Source organism: Aquarana catesbeiana, linkage group LG04, assembly GCF_042186555.1.
Source record: "Aquarana catesbeiana isolate 2022-GZ linkage group LG04, ASM4218655v1, whole genome shotgun sequence".
Lineage (NCBI taxonomy): Eukaryota > Metazoa > Chordata > Amphibia > Anura > Ranidae > Aquarana > Aquarana catesbeiana.
The window spans coordinates 47,175,983-47,194,681 of NC_133327.1; the positions used below are offsets into that span (position 1 = coordinate 47,175,983).

General features: G+C 42.0%; 1 protein-coding gene across 2 annotated transcripts in view; it reads left to right on the top strand.

Moving 5' to 3' along the window:
* The window catches only part of PKHD1 (PKHD1 ciliary IPT domain containing fibrocystin/polyductin), a 908,610-nt gene that overhangs the window by 341,974 nt on the left and 547,937 nt on the right, over positions 1 to 18,699 (top strand). For both annotated transcript variants that reach the window (XM_073625163.1, XM_073625162.1), the window contains exon 36: positions 7,688 to 7,847. In XM_073625163.1, coding sequence (XP_073481264.1) covers positions 7,688 to 7,847 — 160 coding nt within the window. The remainder of the gene's footprint in view (positions 1 to 7,687; positions 7,848 to 18,699) is intronic.

Sequence of the window (18,699 nt, forward strand, 5' to 3'; positions counted from 1 at the left end):
TCTGTGGATTTTACTCTGTGGTTTAATAAAGGAGATTGTATAACCCAAGGACGAGTGCCAGTGTTCTGCCGAGAAAGTTCCGCTCGGCGGATAAGGACCCCCCTCTACTGCGCAGGCGCAGCGCCTGCGCAGTAGGATCTGGCGGAAGTAGCCGAAGGGGAATAGGTGAAAATCAGCTGTACACAGCGCCTGTAAGAGGGTCCCTTGCGGGCTCGCCACGATTCGGGCACGGCCTCGCTTCGCTCGGCTCTTTTTTATTCCCCCTCTAGGTCCACTTGGATGGTAGGGAAGGAACCTGGACCTAGGGCGCAGGCGCCGTGTACAGCTGATTGTAGATTTTGAGCTTCGGCTATCCCTGGCGGCTGATAGTAGTTCGTACTGCGCAGGCGCTGCGCCTGCGCCGTACAGGGGGGTCCTTATCCGCTGAGGGAACTTTCTCGGCAAGACACCAGCTCTTGCATCCAGTCAATACTGTAAAGTGAAACTTAACTCACCTCCACTTCAGCGATGTAGGGTCCATGAGTACTCTCTCCAGCCCCTGACACCCTTGGCTGGTTTCCTGCCGGGTTACCAATCTCTGACCATTTTGATTGGCCAGGCTAGGATGATGTCACTCCCACGCATGCACCAGAGTTCATACATCTTAGCAGATGCTGAAACTGTACACTGAGCTGCATGCGCCGCTTGGCGTACATTGTGAGCAAGCAGGTAAAAGTACGGAATTTTAAAGTGAATACTTTAGAAACAAAACAAAAAATCTATTCAACGTCCCTTCTATCTCTCTCGGCCTCCTCCAAATCTCCAAATTCCTTTTTTTCTTATTCCTGCTGTAATCTGACTTCCTGTTAGAGGGTGGTTACATTTTGTTCTCCATGCTCCCACTGTGTGTAGGAACATGGCCACCTTCTCTTGCTCGCTCCTGAGATGAACTATAGACTATTAGATTTGAAATGTACAAAGAACAATGCACATGACCTCAACTAACGTGCACTGCTCATTCCAAGCAAAGAAAATGAGGGGGAGAATAAGGTTATTATTTAGTGTGTCTCTTTTGCATTAAAAATCCTATTCACAGATTTAATTATTCATTTATTAAGTAACGTTCCACTTTAATATGATGCCTTGGAAGTATGGCAAAAGGCATTATTTTGCTGGAAATGAAAGGGTAAATCATTTGTACCAGTATGTATTTTGTAAGTTGAGTTAACTTAAGTTTTCCTCTTTTTCTTCTTTGTTTAATTTTCTTTTTCTCAAATTTACCATTTTTTTATGAGGTTTTAGACATACACACAATATCTCACAAAAGTGAGTACACCCTCCCCCCCACATTTTTGTAAATATTTTATTCTATCTTTTCATGTGACAACAAATGACACTTTGCTACAATGTAAAGTAGTGAGTGTACAGTATAACAATGTAAATTTGCTGCCCCCTCCAAAAAAACTCAACACACAGCCATTAATATCTAAACCGCTGGCAACAAAAGTGAGTACACCCTACGTGAAAATGTCCAAATTGGGCCCAAAGTGTCAATATTTTGTGTGGTCACCATTATTTTCCAGCAACGCCTAAAAGGGGTTGTAAACGCTCGTGTTTTTTCACCTTAATGCATCCTATGCATTAAGGCATACCTCCCAACTTTTTGAGATGGGAATGAGGGACACCTATCAGCAAAAGTATGCAGGCATAGGACACACCCCTTGCCACACCCCCTTAAAGGAGAATTATACAAAAAAAAAAGATTGGTTAAACCCACAAGTGCTTTTTTTACCACTAATATTCCTTTATATTGGCTTTTGAAATTTACAAATGCAGCAATTTAGAAATCAGATGAAAGGTTTAGCATTGGAAAACACATTTTGATAGATAAAAAGTGCATTTTATATACATCTATATAGATCAGACTAAAATGAGGGACAAATGAGGAGTAATGAGGGACAGAGGGACATTGCTCCAAATCAGGGACAGTCCCTTTAAATCAGGAACAGTTGGGAGCTATGCATTAAGGTGAAAAAGCACCTGGCAGTCACCGGCCCCCAGCCCCCCTGTTTTCCTCACCCAAGCCCCTTCATGTCCTCGGCGGGGACGCGCTGTCCCTCTCTCTACAGGGTCCCGGCTCTTGATTGGATAGTTTGATAGCAGTGCAGCCATTTGCGCCCGCTGCTTTCAATCAAATCCAATGACGCGGGCGCCGGGTTGCGGCTCCGAGTCAGCATTCATGTCTGTGGCGCAAATACTGGACTTAGGAGCACGCCCGCAAGGTAACCCCCTTGGGAGAGCACTTCTCCTAGGAGGTTATCTGATCCAGGGAGGAGCCACAAGAGCCATCGGGGGACTCCAGAAGAGGATGTTCGGGGACACTCTGTGCAAAACGAGCTGCACAGTGGAGGTAAGTTTGACATGTTTGTTATTTTAAAAAAACAAAAAACGATCCTTTACAATCACTTTAACCCTCTTGGGCATGAAGTTCACCAGAGCTACACAGGTTGCCGCTGGAGTCCTCTTCCACTCCTCCATGTTGACATCACAGAGCTGGTGGATGTTAGAGACCTTGTTTGAGGTGGCCGTTTGAGGATGCCCCACAGATGCTCAATGGGGTTTAGGTCTGGATACATGCTTGGCCAGTCCATCTCCTTTACCCTCATCTTCTTTAGCAAGGCAGTGGTCATCCTGGAGGTGTGTTTGGGGTTGTTATCATGTTGAGACAAAAAACAAAATCAGGGTAAACCATGCGCTTGCTCGATCAATCAGCTGCTAACACAACAACATGGAAAGTTTGTTAAAAGTAATAGGTGTATATAAGATTGTAGCGCTATTAAGTTGAATGGATAAATAAACACATTAACGTATGGACAAGATATAAACGGAAAAGAGAATCTTTTCACATGAAGCACAAAATAGAGTCTCTGATGATCTTCAAAAACCATTGTTCGAATAAGACCAGTCCCGTTCACCATGTGATGTACTGATATAGAAAGGTTAATATGATGGACCCTCCACACAGAAGAGATGTAGGCTTACCAGAGGGGGTGGACTCATAAGAACGTACGCTCAATGAGTCAGAAGGGCTTGTATTACCAACCAGTAATGGAGGAGAACCTTTCACGTAAATGGCAACAAAGCTCCAAAGGCGTCCACAACAATAGGGGAACCTCTTCAGGTAGGTAAGTGCCCGTCTCAGGAAAGTAGCCCATACAAGATAAAAAAGGACCACATAGCATAATTCTGCATATAAAACAAATTTATTAGGTAAAAGAAATACACTTACATTTTCATAGTAAAAAGCGCTTGTAGCAAAATTGTGGCAGGCGTAGAGTCTCCCGACGCGTTTCGTCTCACTAGACTTCGTCGATGAATTGCCATTTACGTGAAAGGTTCTCCTCCATTACCGGTTGGTAATACAAGCCCTTCTGACTCATTGAGCGTACGTTCTTATGAGTCCACCCCCTCTGGTAAGCCTACATCTCTTCTGTGTGGAGGGTCCATCACATTAACCTTTCTATATGAGTACATTGCGTGGTGAACGGGACTGGTCTTATTCGAACATTGGTTTTTGAAGATCATCAGAGACTCTATTTTGTGCTTCATGTGAAAAGATTCTCTTTTCCGTTTATATCTTGTCCATACGTTAATGTGTTTATTCATCCATTCAACTTAATAGCGCTACACTCTTATATACACCTGTCGTTATCATGTTGGACTACTGCCTTGCGGCCCAGTCTTCAAAGGGAGGGGATCATGCTCTGCTTCAGTATGTCACAGTACATGTTGGCATTCATGGTTCTCTCAATGAACTGCCCAGTGCTGGCAGCCCCAGACCATGACACTCCCACCACCATACTTGACTGTAGACAAGACACACTTGTACTCCTCACCTGGTTGCTGCCACACACGCTTGATGCCATCTGAACCAAATCAGTTTATCTTGGTCTCATCAGACCACAGAACATGGTTCCAGTAATCCATGTCCTTAGTCTGCTTGTCTTCAGCAAACTGTTTGTGGGCATTCTTGTGCATCATCTTTAGAAGAGGCTTCCTTCTGGGACGACAGTCATGTGGATCAATTTGATGCAGTATGCGGTGTATGTCTGAGCACTTACAGGCTGACCCCTCACCCCTTCAACCTCTGAAGCAATACTAGTAGCACTCATACGTTCCCAAGGACAACCTCTGGATATGACGCTGAGCACGTGCACTCAACTTCTTTGGTGGACCATGGCGAGGCCTGTTCTGAGTGTAACCTGTCCTGTTAAACCTTCTTTGCCATGAGGTGCCATGCTGAACTTCCAGTGACCAGTATGAAAGAGTGAGAGCGATAACACCAAATTTTACCCACCTGCTCCCAATTCACACCTGAGGCCTTGTAACACTAACGAGTCACATGACAACGCGGAGGGAACATGGCTAATTGGTCCAATTTGGGCATTTTCACTTTTCCTGCCAGTGGTTTAGACATTAATGGCTGTGTGTTGAGTTATTTTGAGGGTACAGCAAATTTACACTGTTATACAAGCTGTACACTCACTACTTTACATTGTAGCAAAGTGTCATTTCTTCAGTGTTGTCACATGAAAAAATAAAATAAAATATTTACAAAAATGTGAGGGGTGTACTCACTTTTATGAGATGAAATGTTGACAGTACCTCCTAACCCTCTTGTCTTGAACTGTTCTGTACCTGTACTGTCTCCTTTTAGATTATAAAGTGCTGTACAAAATATTGGTGCTATACTGTAAACAGGGGGTAAAAGTACTGAACACGTCATCATTTTTCTAGGTAAATATATTTCTAAAGGTGCTATTGACATTACATTTTCACCACATGTCGATAACAACCTATGCATTACATACAAAGACACCAAAACAAATAAATTGAGAAATGAAGTTATGTGTAATAAAATGGAATGACACAGGGAAAAAGTATTGAACACGCTAACTGAAATATTATTATTATTATACAGGATTTATATAGTGCCAACAGTTTAGGCAGCACTTTACAACATGAGGGCAGACAGTACAATTACAGTACAATTCAATACAGGAAGAATCAGAGAGTCCTGCTCGTTAGAGCTTACAATCTAGGAGGGATTATACAAGGGGGTAACAACTGTGGGGGATGAGCTAATGGAGAAAACAGTGCAGTTGTTAGATGGAGGCAAGATAGGCTTCTCTGAAGAGGAAAGTTTTCAGGGATTGCCTAAAGGTGGATAAATTTGGAGACAGTCTGACAGATTGGGGTAGGGAATTCCAGAGTATGGGCGAGGCTCGGGAGAAGTCCTGGAGGCGGATATTGGAGGAGGTTAAATATATTTAATACTTCATACAAAATTCTTTGTTGGTAATGACAGCTTCAAGACACCTCCTATATGGAGAATCTAGTCGCATGCATTGCTCAGGTGTGATTTTGCACCATTCTTCCACACAGTCTTCAAATCTTGAATGTTCGAATGTTCCATGGGTCTCTTCTATGAACTCTGATCTTTAGTTCTTTCCATGGATTTTCTATTGGATTCAAGTCAGGTGATTGGCTGGGCCATTCTAGCAGTTTTATTTTCTTTCTTTGAAACCAATTAAGAATTTCCTTGGCTTTGTGTTTGGGTTCATTGTCTTGCTGAAATGTCCACCCTCATTTCATCTTCATCATCCTGGTAGCTGGCAGCAGATTTTTATCAAGAATATCTTGGTACATTTTTCCATTCATGCTTCCTTCAATGATATGAAGTTTGCCAGTGCCATATGCTGAAAAACAGCTCCACACCATGATGTTCACACCTCCAAATTTCCCTGTTGGTATTGGGGTGTTTTTGGGATGATGTGCAGTGCCATGTGACCTCAAAACATGGTGTGTATTATGGCATCCAAAAAGTTCAACTTTCTCAGTATTTCACAGTCATGTCTAAATGTTGTGCAGCAAATTTTAAACAGGCTTCAACATGCTTTTTCTTCAGCAATGGAGTCTTGCGTGGTGAGCATGCATACAGGCCATGGTGGTTGAGTGGATTACTTATTGTTTTCTTTGAAATATTTGTACCTGCTAATTCCAGATCTTTCTGAAGCTCCCCACAAGTGGCCCTTGGCTCTTGGACAACTCTTCTAATAATTATTTTCACTCCTCTGTCAGAAATCTTGCGAGGAGCACCTGGTCGTGGCAAGTTTATAGTCTAATGATGTTCTTTCCATTCTTTGGAATATGGCCCCAACAGTGCTCACTGGAGCATTCAGAAATGCTTCTGTATCCAATGGCATCAGTATGTTTTGCAACAATAAGGTTGCGAAGGTCTTGAAACAGCTCTTTGCTTTTAGATGTTTCTTGTGTGACACCTTGATAATGAGATACCTTTTCTGTAGGCCATCAGTTGAGACTGAAGCAGCTGATATTAATTTGCACTAACAAGGGGCAGGATTGATTTCTAATTACTGATAGATTTCAGCTGGTATCTTTGCTTTCCATGCCTTTTTGCACATCCCTTTCTTTGTGTGCTCAATACTTTTTTTCCCTGTGTCATTCCATTTTATTACACATAACTTAATTTCTGAACCAAGATAGCTAACAAGGTATTGTAACCTGAATTGGCATAATATTATCACCTCCAAAAATGTTTCTATTAGGAGCATTGACAAAGGGATGAACACAACAAACGCAATAGAACAAAGTATGAATGCACAATGGAAATCTTTCTCATTTTTACTTTGACCACAATTCAATCATAATGAAAACAATCCTTAAGGGATCCTACTTTGGGGCTTAATCTGGTAGAGGACCCACAGGTTCCATCCCCTATGGAATTTGGTATGTGGATGTAATGTAATCATTCTCACAAATAGGTATTTATGTAAATATTCTTAGTGAATTCATGGACACTATGGGTTATGTTTCTCTTCCATTATTTGGCAACGTGCAGTCTAGCCGCAAAGAGAATATGCATCACAAGCGATCTGAGTACGGGAGGGAGCCAATTCAGACTTACGAAGAGGTGCGGCGTTGCTTAGCCAATAGAACTTCTGCTTTAGGGCTTATTCACATGTGTGGCCACTCTTGTTTTCCCCTCGATCGATCTGCAGCAGAACCTTTTTTCAGATGCAATTGGCAGGAGGTGAGAAAGTAATATGTCCCCTTCTTCACCACCTGATATAGCCATGTAAATGCCGCACCACTGCGCCTCAATTGCATATGGTTGCGACATGAACTTGAACAGGTTGTGTTTGGCGGTGGTAATGCCCATCAAATGTGTCATGCTGTTTAATTTTTGCCGTGGCATGTGTACAGTTCTGAGAAATTGCATGTCTGTGTTCAGATGGGCAGTCGAGGGGCAGTCAAACCTCAGCTTAACCACCTGGCTTTAATTACCCCCTGGCTGCACATGTGATGGAGCCCTTACAGCACCAGAGTCCTCCGTTTGAAACTCACCCAGTACTGTCTGTAGGGAGTTTGCACGTTCTCCCTGTGCTCCAAAAGCATGCTGGTAGATTAACTGTCCCTAATGTATTTATGTATATGTGATAAAACCATTCGATTATAATCTCCTTGAGGACAGGGACGGATGTAAATGTAAATTGTCAGTAAATATCTGTAATAAAAAAGTGTGAATTCTTCAACCTCTGAAACTAAAGTTCCACTAATATCTGATCATTTCCATTCATTTTATTACAGTGTACAATGTTTTATGCTCCCCTTTGTTCTGTTACAGGGAGAAGATACACCTTACCACTTCTGCAGCCTTTGGTCTCGGAATTCCAGTTGGCCTACCGGCCATCCGCCATTAGATGGCGACAACGTCACGGTAGAGAGAGGCCGTACCCTGCTGCTCGATACCAACACGAGCCTCCTCAACCTGCTGCATATCAAAGGTTTCTCATTTTTTATTACTTTGCTGTAAGAAGTAACCTTTTTTTTTTTTTTTTTTTTTTCCCCGGCTCCGTTTGCTGATCCTGTTCAGGGGATTTTCACAAGACGCAGATGCAGTCTCCTTTTTGCATCGGCAGATATCCCGTCCTGTTTCTGAATAATAATTCTTAGCGGTGATTGATAGTTCTCCCACGCCGCGGCTTAGAAATTCACTCTATCTGCTCGGAAATATGATTATGTGACTGAAAAGTAAATAATTTACACAGGCACTCTACAAATTAGTTTAATACGTTTGAGGTGAAGATGATTAGCGGTTTTCATTTCAGCGGAAGGACCAGCAATAAACATCATCCCTGCTTGGGCTGGGGGAGAGGATTATGGGTAAAGCATGGGCTCCAGCAAACGCTAATGCTGATTTATTTTCAGAAGTCTAGCCGGGATTAGTGTTTAGTATTCCTAGATCAAAGAAAGAGTTAAATAACTGTGATCTGAATTAAAACTTCTTATCTATCATTTCTGTACTACTTGTAGTTCCAGGCATTTAACAAAAGAGAAGGCTTCTTTACTGTAAGAGTGGTTAAAGGTGGACTCCAGCCATACCTCCAGTTTTGGACAGTTGTGTAGGCTCCTCTCCTGTACTGAAATGGCTTACTTTAATTTCACTGCACACTGTGAACTTCTCACAATGTGCATTAGAAGCTGTCACAAGTCAGATAGAGCCTGCCTCATTTCCTGGCCAGAGGACGTCCAGCGTCATGTAGCTCAGTGGTCTCCAAAGTGTGGCCCAAGAGGACTACACTCACCGAGTTTATGCTCCTAGCAAACGGATGCTTCATTAGGACGGCACAGTCTTTTAGGCTCTGTTATTTGGGTCCTGTCCATAACACTCAGGCTCTTGATTGTATCGTAGAGAGCACCCTTTCCTTGATATTTGTCTAACCACTTTGGTATGTCTGTACTTTGTTAAACTTTTGAATAAAAATCTATTGAAAAGAAAAAGTGTGGCCGGAGGGCCAGATGTGGCCCTTTGCTTGCCTTTATCCAGCCCTTGGGGCACTACTCCTCAGTCCATTCGTTCACTGACACCATTGATGAGGTAATATTCCTCTTATTGACCCCGACAATGGGCCATTATTCCTCCTACTGATATCAATGACGGGACACTATTGCTTACATTGATACTTACAATCACCGATACTTACATTGGGACACCATTCCTCCCACTGATACCAATGAAAGGTCGCTAATCTTCCCACTGATACCACCAATGGCATACCATTCCTACCACTATTACCAATGATGGACACTATTCCTAACACTAATACCAATGATGGGACACTATTCTTACCACTAATACCAATGATGGGGCACTATTCCTCCCACTAATACCAATGATGGGACAATATTCCTCCCACTGATACCAATGATGGGACACTATTCTTACCACTAATACCAATGATGGGACACTATTCTTACCACTAATACCAATGATGGGACACTATTCCTACCACTAATACCAATGACGAGACAGTATTCCTATCGCTAATACCAATGATGGACACTATTCTTACCCTAATACCAATGATAGACATTATTTCTCAGACTAATATCAATAATGGAACACTATTCCTCCCACTGATACCAACAATGGGGCACTAGTCCTCCCACTGATACCAATGATGGGACACTATTCTTACCACTAATACCAATGATGGGACACTATTCTTATCACTAATACCAATGATGGGGCACTATTCCTCCCACTAATACCAATGATGGGACACTATTCCTACCACTAATACCAATGATGGGACACTATTCCTACCACTAATACCAATGATGAGCGTAAAAAAGAGAGAAAAACACTCCTATTGCCACGTCCGTTTAATTGAATAGTCAGAAAAAAAGGGGGGAAGGGAGGAGGAGGGGTGGTTCAGAGAGCCCCTGGTCGGACTTTGAAGGCACAGCAAATCAAGAAAATCAGATACAAAATAACAATACAGTAAATTTTATTAAATACAAATGTATAAATGACAAAGACATTGACAAAAAAATGTAAAAAGCATCTATGTAAGCCTTGGTGCGTGACGCACCAGGGCTTACATCACGTATATCTCTCACATAGATGCTTTTTACATTTTTTTGTCAATGTCTTTGTCATTTATACATTTGTATTTAATAAAATTTACTGTATTGTTATTTTGTATATGATTTTCTTGATTTGCTGTGCCTTCAAAGTCCGACCAGGGGCTCTCTGAACCACCCCTCCTCCTCCCTTCCCCCCTTTTTTTCTGACTAATACCAATGATAGACATTATTTCTCAGACTAATATCAATAATGGTGCACTATTCCTAGCACTGATACCAACAATGGGGCAGGAGTCCTCCCTCTGATACCAGTGATGGGGCACTAGTCTTCCCTCTGATACCAACGATGGGGCACTAATTCTCCCACTGACACCAACAATTATGGCACAATTCCTCCCACTGACAGTAACAATGGAGCACAATTCCTCCCACTGACAGTAACAATGGGGCACAATTCCTCCCACTTACACCAATGATAGGTCTCCATTCGTCCTTCTACTGACCACAAATACTATGAAGTTTTTTTACTCCCACTGACCACCAAACTTGAGACGTTGTTTACTGTCCCAGTGTGACACGGGGACATTGTCTACTCCTACTAGACACAGTCTGCCACCTTCTAAAGTCTCAAGGACAATAAACTGGACCTTTGTTTGAATAGTTTGGACACCAGTGCTCTAGCCCTTACCTCCCCATCCTAACTTCCTTCCATCACGGAGGCTCAGGTGGGTGTTACCGTAGGCTGTCTGCAAGCCTTCCTACGAACACCCACTCCTCCAGACGGACATCCACCCATCAAGGCAATTTAATATATGCATAACTCATCCCAACTGCCAGCTCACTGTTTGCATCATGGCCAAGGGGTCTTGAGACAGAAATTCTGTACAGCACCTTAGTGGTCCCACCCACCAGCCATGATCTGCCTGTATTGCATATTGAAGCACAGAGGCTCAGTAATGATGTCACTGGGTCTAACATAAGGTATGTAATGAAAAAGGTTTTGATGATGGAGGATCAGGGAAGACAAAATATAAGCAGATTTAACCTCAAGCTGAGCTAAACCCTGTGCTACTTATCTATCCATTAACTGTCTGATGTCTCTCGCCAGTGCTGGCATCTACCTGGCTTCTTCTGGCAGCTGGGTTGTGAGATTGGGAGAGCTCTTATTCGGAAGAAATTAATTGCTGGATTTACTGACATCTCAAAAAGTTGTGGTTGTCAACAGAAAGTGAATAGAAATCTTTCAATGGGACAGTTTCAAGGGAACTAACCCTCACTTTGGAGAGTTTTCCACTCACTTCCTGTTGTGTCTCCACAATAGGATGTTAAAGTAAAATTCCCAATTGCAACACAAAAAAAAAACAGACACAAAAAAACTTCCTGTGGTTTAAAAAAAAACTGAAGGTAGAAAAGAAAACAGAGGGACATCTAACACAGTGTCCTCTGTTTCTGGTTTAGCTATTCAGTTGGGATTTGACCAGTTTCATAGGCTGGTCAGAAGAATGGTGGTACAAATTTAAATGAAAGCTAATATTTTTTAAGCCTTCCCATTCACATCTAAATGATTTTTAGCTTAAAGCTCCAAAACACTCAACAAGCTAAATCCCATGCTTAGTCACTGTTCATGCTTGACCACTCAGGCACCTGTAGATTAATGCCTGAACCCCAAAAGGTACATCAGCTGCTTTTGTGGCAGTGTGGGGCATTTTTAGCCTCATTGACTTCAACGGGAGTGTGTGAAAAAAAATGCGTGCTTCTTGTGATTTTCAGGTGCTTCCATAACAAAAGTCTATGGGGCCATAAAAACACGAACCTACTCCAAGAAGCTCTGATACAGCACTTCACTTTAATTAGAGCATAAACATGTTAAAATGCACAAAAACAGCTTCAAAATCACCTTAAATACCCTAAGCTCAGGTAGTAATGGGGGCCTAAAGTTGAAGTTTAATCTGCTTATATTTTGCAGTTCCTGGTATCTCTCTCCCCCCTCATCAACATGCTGATGACACTATTAAATACAACCCTTCAGACTATGGCAGGTGGGAGGGATGGACAGGGTGATGTACAGACTGTAGGTTCCTGTTAAAAGAAAATTATGGTAACACCCACATGTGATGCTGAGCTGAAAGAACTGGAATCCAGTGAATGAAAGGGGCAAGTCAGGGACAGACAGGCTGAGGAGGAAAGGACTAAATAATCATGGATGTCCTCCAGCCAGAAAATAAGGCAGGCTCTGTCGGACTTGCTGCAGCTTCTAATGCATATTGTGAGAAGTTCACAGTATGCACTGGAATCAGAGTAAGCAATTTTAATGTAGGAGCGGTTGACATGCAAATGCAGCCTGCCTAGGAATGCCAACTGACATCTACCCATCAAGGCATTTTTATATTTGCATAACTCTTCCCAATGGAGAGTTTAAACCACAGCTTTAAGATTAGACAACCCACATATTTTTGACCCTGAAGCATGATAGAACTAGAAACCTTTGGCCTGGGCAGCCATGCACCATCAACTAGCCCTTTGCCTCCGTTCACACCTAAGTAATTTTGAGCTTTACCAGAAGTGCTTCTACACTAAGATTTTCATTATATTCAACTCATATTAGGGACAGGTTTCTGTGAACTACAAAATATGTACCTTGTGAAGTGTGCCATGGTGTCTTATTGATTGGTGGGCATGGTGAAAGTTGGGGGTTCCTTAACAACATTGTTTATTGTGACACACCTTCACTTTGTCAGCATCTGCTCTCTTTGCATATCTTGGCATTTGGTTGGCAAAGGAAGTTCGTACTAGAAGACTTCCCTCGGGCCACAAGCTGTGATTGTAAATCTAAACATGGTGGCTATAAAATGCCCAGTATGAGTCACTTACTGCTCTGGTCAAGGTGAGTGGTGAAAAATCTTAACTGAGGGCCACCAGCCCAACTTATTTTATCAGTAATAGCCCCTGCCCCCATACTAGTCCTTCCCTGTCCTGAAGCTACTCGTTACCATAATTGTACAAGAAGGTAAAAACTGGTACATAGCCAATCAATATACTTTGTATCACCATTGAGCCCTTTGGAGATACTTATCAACAAAATGTCAGAGAAGGAAAGTGCCTACCTGATGACCCCAATGACACTTAGCTAGTCAGCATACTTTATATCACCATTGAGCCCTTTGCAGATGTAGTAGACTTATCAATGAAAAGTCAAAGAAGGAAGGTGCCCACCTGAAGACCACAATGATATATAGCCAGACATCATACTTTGTATCACCATTCAGCCATTTGAAGATATATTAGGCTTATCAATGAAAAGTCAAAGAAGGAAGGTGCCCACCTGAAGACCACAATAAAATATATGGCCAAACAGCATACTTTGTATCACCATTGAGCCCTTTGGAGATGTAGTAGGCTTATCAATGAAAAGTCAAAGAAGAAAGGTGCCCACCTGAAGACCACAATAAAATATATAGCCAGACAGCATACTTTGTATCACCATTGAGCCCTTTGGAGATGTATTAGGCTTATCAATGAAAAGTCAAAGAAGGAAGGTGCCCACCGGAAGACCACAATAAAATATATAGCCAGACAGCATACTTTGTATCACCACTGAGCCCTTTGGAGATGTAGTAGGCTTATCAATGAAATGTCAAAGAAAGAGGGTGCCCACCCGAAGACCCCAATGATATATAGCAAGACAGCATACTTTGTATCACTGTTGAGCCCTTTGGAGATGAAGTAAGCTTACCAATGAAAAGTCAAAGAAGGAGGGTGTCCACCTGATGACTCGTATTATACATAGCTATAGATCTGTGATGTCCAGCCTTGGCACCCCAGATGTTTTGGAACTACATTTCCCATGATGCTCTACACTGCTGAGTATATGAGCATCATGGGTAGTTGCAAAACATCTGTGGTGCCAAGGTTCACCATCACTGCTATAGAGTATACTTTGTATCACTATTGAGCCATTTAGAGATGTATTAGGCTTATCAATGAAAAGTCCCAACAAAAAGAGTACCAACTTGCCATTGGGTTTGAAACATCAAGGTCTATTAGCTGCCGTACTCTCAGAAACCGAAAGCATTTGTGTTTTTTTTTTTTTAGACTTACATCTCAACATGACAAGGTGACAGCCAAGAGCTGTATGTATGATTAAACCTTGTGTCCCATGTAAAAAAACACATACATAACAATGGGAGTATAGTATGGTGATCTATGTATGATCTATGTATGTATAGTATATCTATAGGGGCACTTGGGGAAAAACTATGTCACTAGAGGCACAATCTGGAAATATGTATTATTGGCTGGATGTGGGGAAGATAATGTATTTTCAATATCAGGCGTTCCAGGGATAAATCAGCTGTTGGCTCGGCCATAATGCCAACTTGTGATGAATTGTTCAATGTAGAATTCAATATTACAGCAAGTAAAGCATGTCCCCCAATATATTATCTGACACTGTATCCCGTTTAAATCTCCATTCTCTCTATACTCACTATTTAGATGATCCTTTCTGGAAACAACTCAACAAAACAATTGTGTTTTACCCCTTTTAGTGAGTCAGGCTGTCTCGTTTTCAGGCTTTGAAAGAGCCCTGAGGTCATTTCGTTCAGATTTAATTTATTCAGCAGTTAAACAGTTAAGAACACTCAGCTGAAAATCCCCATTCTATCGAGAATCTTGGAAAAAATGTGTTTTACAAATGACATTTTCTTTAAAGCCCGAATTTATCTTTTTCACGTATTCTACTTGTAACATTTATGTGACTAACTAAGCTAATGAAAGACAAGCGTCAGTCAACCTCAACCTCTCCTAAAGCCCAAAGCTTTGTTCTAGAGGAAGGCAAAACAAAACCTGCAGGGCAACTGTGTGCAATTTTGCCTGACAGAAGAGGAGGGGGGATTCCTTGCTCACCCCACAAGGACAATCGGATCAATTCCCCTTCACAAACTATTCCTATCCAATTTTTGGTAATTATAATGGCAGATATCTTTGAATATATTTAAGGGGTATATTTATAAAAAAAAAAAAATCATAGCTGTTCATCCATCAAAACTACACGAAATTTAGTTATGTGTGAATGGGGCAAAATTGAATGTTCTCTGGCTTTATTCTCTGCATTTCAAATGTGTGAATGCAGAAAATAATGCATTATGGCCACTAGATGGCGCTGAGCTGTCTTTTTATTTTCTATGATGGTCAGGGCCATCTAGTGACCATAATGTGGTATTTTCAACATTCACAGATTTAAATTGGCTGAGAATATCAGTAATAACAGTAGCTGGAGAATATTTGATTTTCACCCATTCACAGAGAATGCATTTACATGCAGTTTTAAGAACGGCTATGAGACCCCTTTCTCATTGCCACTCTTGAAATACAGTGCTGCGTGATGATACAATCTCTTTCTCCAATGGCTTAGTGCAGTTATCTTGGAGAGCCTGCTAGGATTGCTGGAACTTGATGTTACCAGAAGGGTTTTCTGGCTCTGTTGCTACTTGCTCACAGTCCTTTCTACACTGAGGGAAAGCGATAGGGTGAGCTGTTATGTGACCAAATGAAAAACCATCAGAAAAAAGTTATCTTTGGCCAGATATCTGCATAACAGAAAGCAGCTTGATAAGGCGTTGCACTATATTTTGGTCTAGGCTTGTAATCTTGTAATCTGCTTTAAGAAAATGATTTAAGCAACTTTTAAATTCTGTTATTCATTTTGCAATTACTTTCTCTTATCTTAAAACCCAAGTACTCCTCCCAGAGGTCCTCCTGAGTATATTTTATGCTTTATTTTAACTTACCTTTTTTTGAAGTCTTCTGCTAAGGCCTGGTTCACACCTATGCAGGTTGCAGTTTGCATATCCCAGGTGCATTTTGCATTTTTCAATACACATTTTTGATCCATTGAAGTCTATGGAACCAAAACCAAGAAAAAGTCCCTGGCCCTTTTCTATATAATGCACAGATGTGAACTACATCCATAGGAAACCATGTTAAATGGACTGTAGTGCGTTTCTGCAAAACTGAAAACGCAAAATAAAAAATGCATAAGTGTAAACCAGGCCTTAGGGACACGCTGAGTCTTCCTCCTCTTCTGCCTATTCCCAGGGTTGGGAGGTCCAGAATGATGCAGAGGGCAACACTGATGTGATAACACTTTCTGCACCAATGCATCAATACATTGTGAGTGAAGAGCACGGTGTTTAGGAGACGGGGTCATGAGACCCTGTACCCACAGTCTTTCCTCAGTCTTCCAGGTTTAATTACATTGGGCGTCAATCTGCTTCTACAACTGAGGACATCTCCAGTATAAAGAATATATACTGCCTGGAGTTGGTCTTGAAGGCCTGGTTCACACCTATGCAGGCTGCAGTTTGTAATACACATTTTTGATCAATTGAAGTCTATGGAACCAAAACCAAAAAAAGTAATGTCCTTATAAGCAGGGCCATCTTTAATATTGATTGGACCCTGGGCAAACGTTTTCTTGCCCCCCCCCCCCATACAATTTCGCTCTCTACCTGCTCTGAGACATATAATAAATAGCAGCTAGACTTCAAATCAGTTTACTGTATCAGATCAGGCAGCAATTGCGATTGGTTGCCAGAGGTTACAGTGTATCATTACTGCTTACTGACTGGTTGCTAGAGGTTACAGCACACATTACAGCTCACTGATTAGTTGCTAGATGTTACAGCACATGATTTCTGCTTGTTGATTGGTTGCTAGGGATTACTGTACAGTAATACTACTCACTGATTGGTTGCTAGAGGTTACAGCACATCATCTCCTCACTGCAGGGGGCATGATATACATATGAATGCCGCCTTTATTTACATATCTATGCAGCCAGATGCAGCTATTTACATATGAATGTTGCTATTTATATATGAATGCCGGTTATTTACATGTAAACACAGGGTCTGCAAGTGAGTCATCTGTACACAACAATAGGGCAGAGCTGGGCAGCATTAGTAGCAGCACTTCACACTAAGATTTCAGGACACAGCACGGGGCTAAAACTTCAAGGGACAAGGGAATTTAAACTGGGATAGTTGGCAAGTATGAGGCAGTTGCTTTGGGCCCCACAACAATGACAGGACCCAGGACAGCTGCCCCTTTTGTTCTGCCTTAAAGACGACCCTGCTTATACTGACATAATATACCTTTGGAGCACTTTCTTCACTGAATTTTCAGTAAACAAATTGTGAATGTTTTGAGTACTGCTTGGACCTTGATGAAGAGGACATACCCTGAAAGCTTGTCCTGAAAAGTTGTATGTTAGTGCAAATAAAAAAAGGATCACAGATAGTACTCAATTGCATTTTTAATACAATGCTTCAGAGTTATTAGAGAAGGCTAAATTAGGGCACTTTTTAAGGGTAGAGTGAGCTTTAAATGGCACCTGGAGGTCAGGAAGGCTGATATCTACTACAACGGACCCGTTCTTTTCCAAAAAAATGGTCCCTCTTTAGTTGGCAACTTGATGTTGGATATTGAGAAACAGAGGAACTATTACCCTATCCCTAGATCTAATCCTTATGCTAACCCTTTGTTTATTAACAATCCCATGTGATCATTTCAGTATTGACACTAATCACATGGCTTTGTTGATAAACAAACAGTTAGCATTAGGGTTGGCTTTGTTTTATCTGTGCTGACATGGTGAGCACATGGCTATGTTAAAAAACAAATGTGATTTCTTAATCATACATTACAGGCTACAGGCTTCCATGAATCAAAACAATGTGCTATATGCTGTCCCCTTCAGAACACTGGTAAACAAAGCTGTTGGGATAGCCCATGTGACCCCCTCCCACGCCAAGCAATCCTCAGTTTTTTCTAGTCTACAGGATGTTCTGTGTTTGGGCAGACCGCAGCCAGATAAAATGTATACTTATCCCAATACCAGTGGTGGTAATAGCTCTGCTCCATTCTCACGGGAAACATGTTATAGACTACCTGGAGAACCTTCCTGAACTACAGTATGTCAGCCAATGTACAGTGAACAGTACTGTCTCTAAAGAAGTTTAGTTGGATCCTCAAACTTCAAAAATCGTCACTGTCCAGACCTGCCCAGGATCTTCCTGCTCTGGGACAAACTTCTGTCCCTCAGGGTCAGCCCTCAATTTGTGCTTGCATAAGAGTCTTGGGTCTTATAGTAGCTTCTTTTGAAGCAGTCATGAATGTTGCAAATCAACATTCTGGCAGTATGGGACAAACAAACTGGGTCCTTGGACTACTCCATGCATCTGACATTCAAAATCAGACTTACCCTGACATGGGTTCCAGCCCAGCACTGGAAAAACAGAATACCCTTCTTTCCAAAGATGTGGAAACTTCCCAATGTATATGCCAGCTTGTTGGGCTGGGGAAGAGTCCAGGATGCCCTGTCGTTGCAGGGGACTTGTAAGTCAGGGGACGCTAGCCTTCCCATCAACACCCCAGAACTCAGGGCAGTTTGGTTGTCCCTTCAACACTGGACCTCTCAGCTGAAAGGTCACCTGATAAGGATCCAGTCAGACAATGCCATGCCAGTGGCCTACATCAACCACCAAGGAGGCACCAAAGGTTGCACCACTCAAAGAGATGCTGGCTTGATTCCTAATTGGGTAGAACTGCTTTTTCCAGCCCTGCCCACATCCCAGGCATAAACAAAATGGCAGACATTTTCATCCATTAGCATCTGAATCTGGGGGAAGGGGCTGTCCACCTGGAGATGTTCCAAACCCTTTGCTAGAGGTGGGGAACGCTGGACATGAATCATCTGATGTCCAA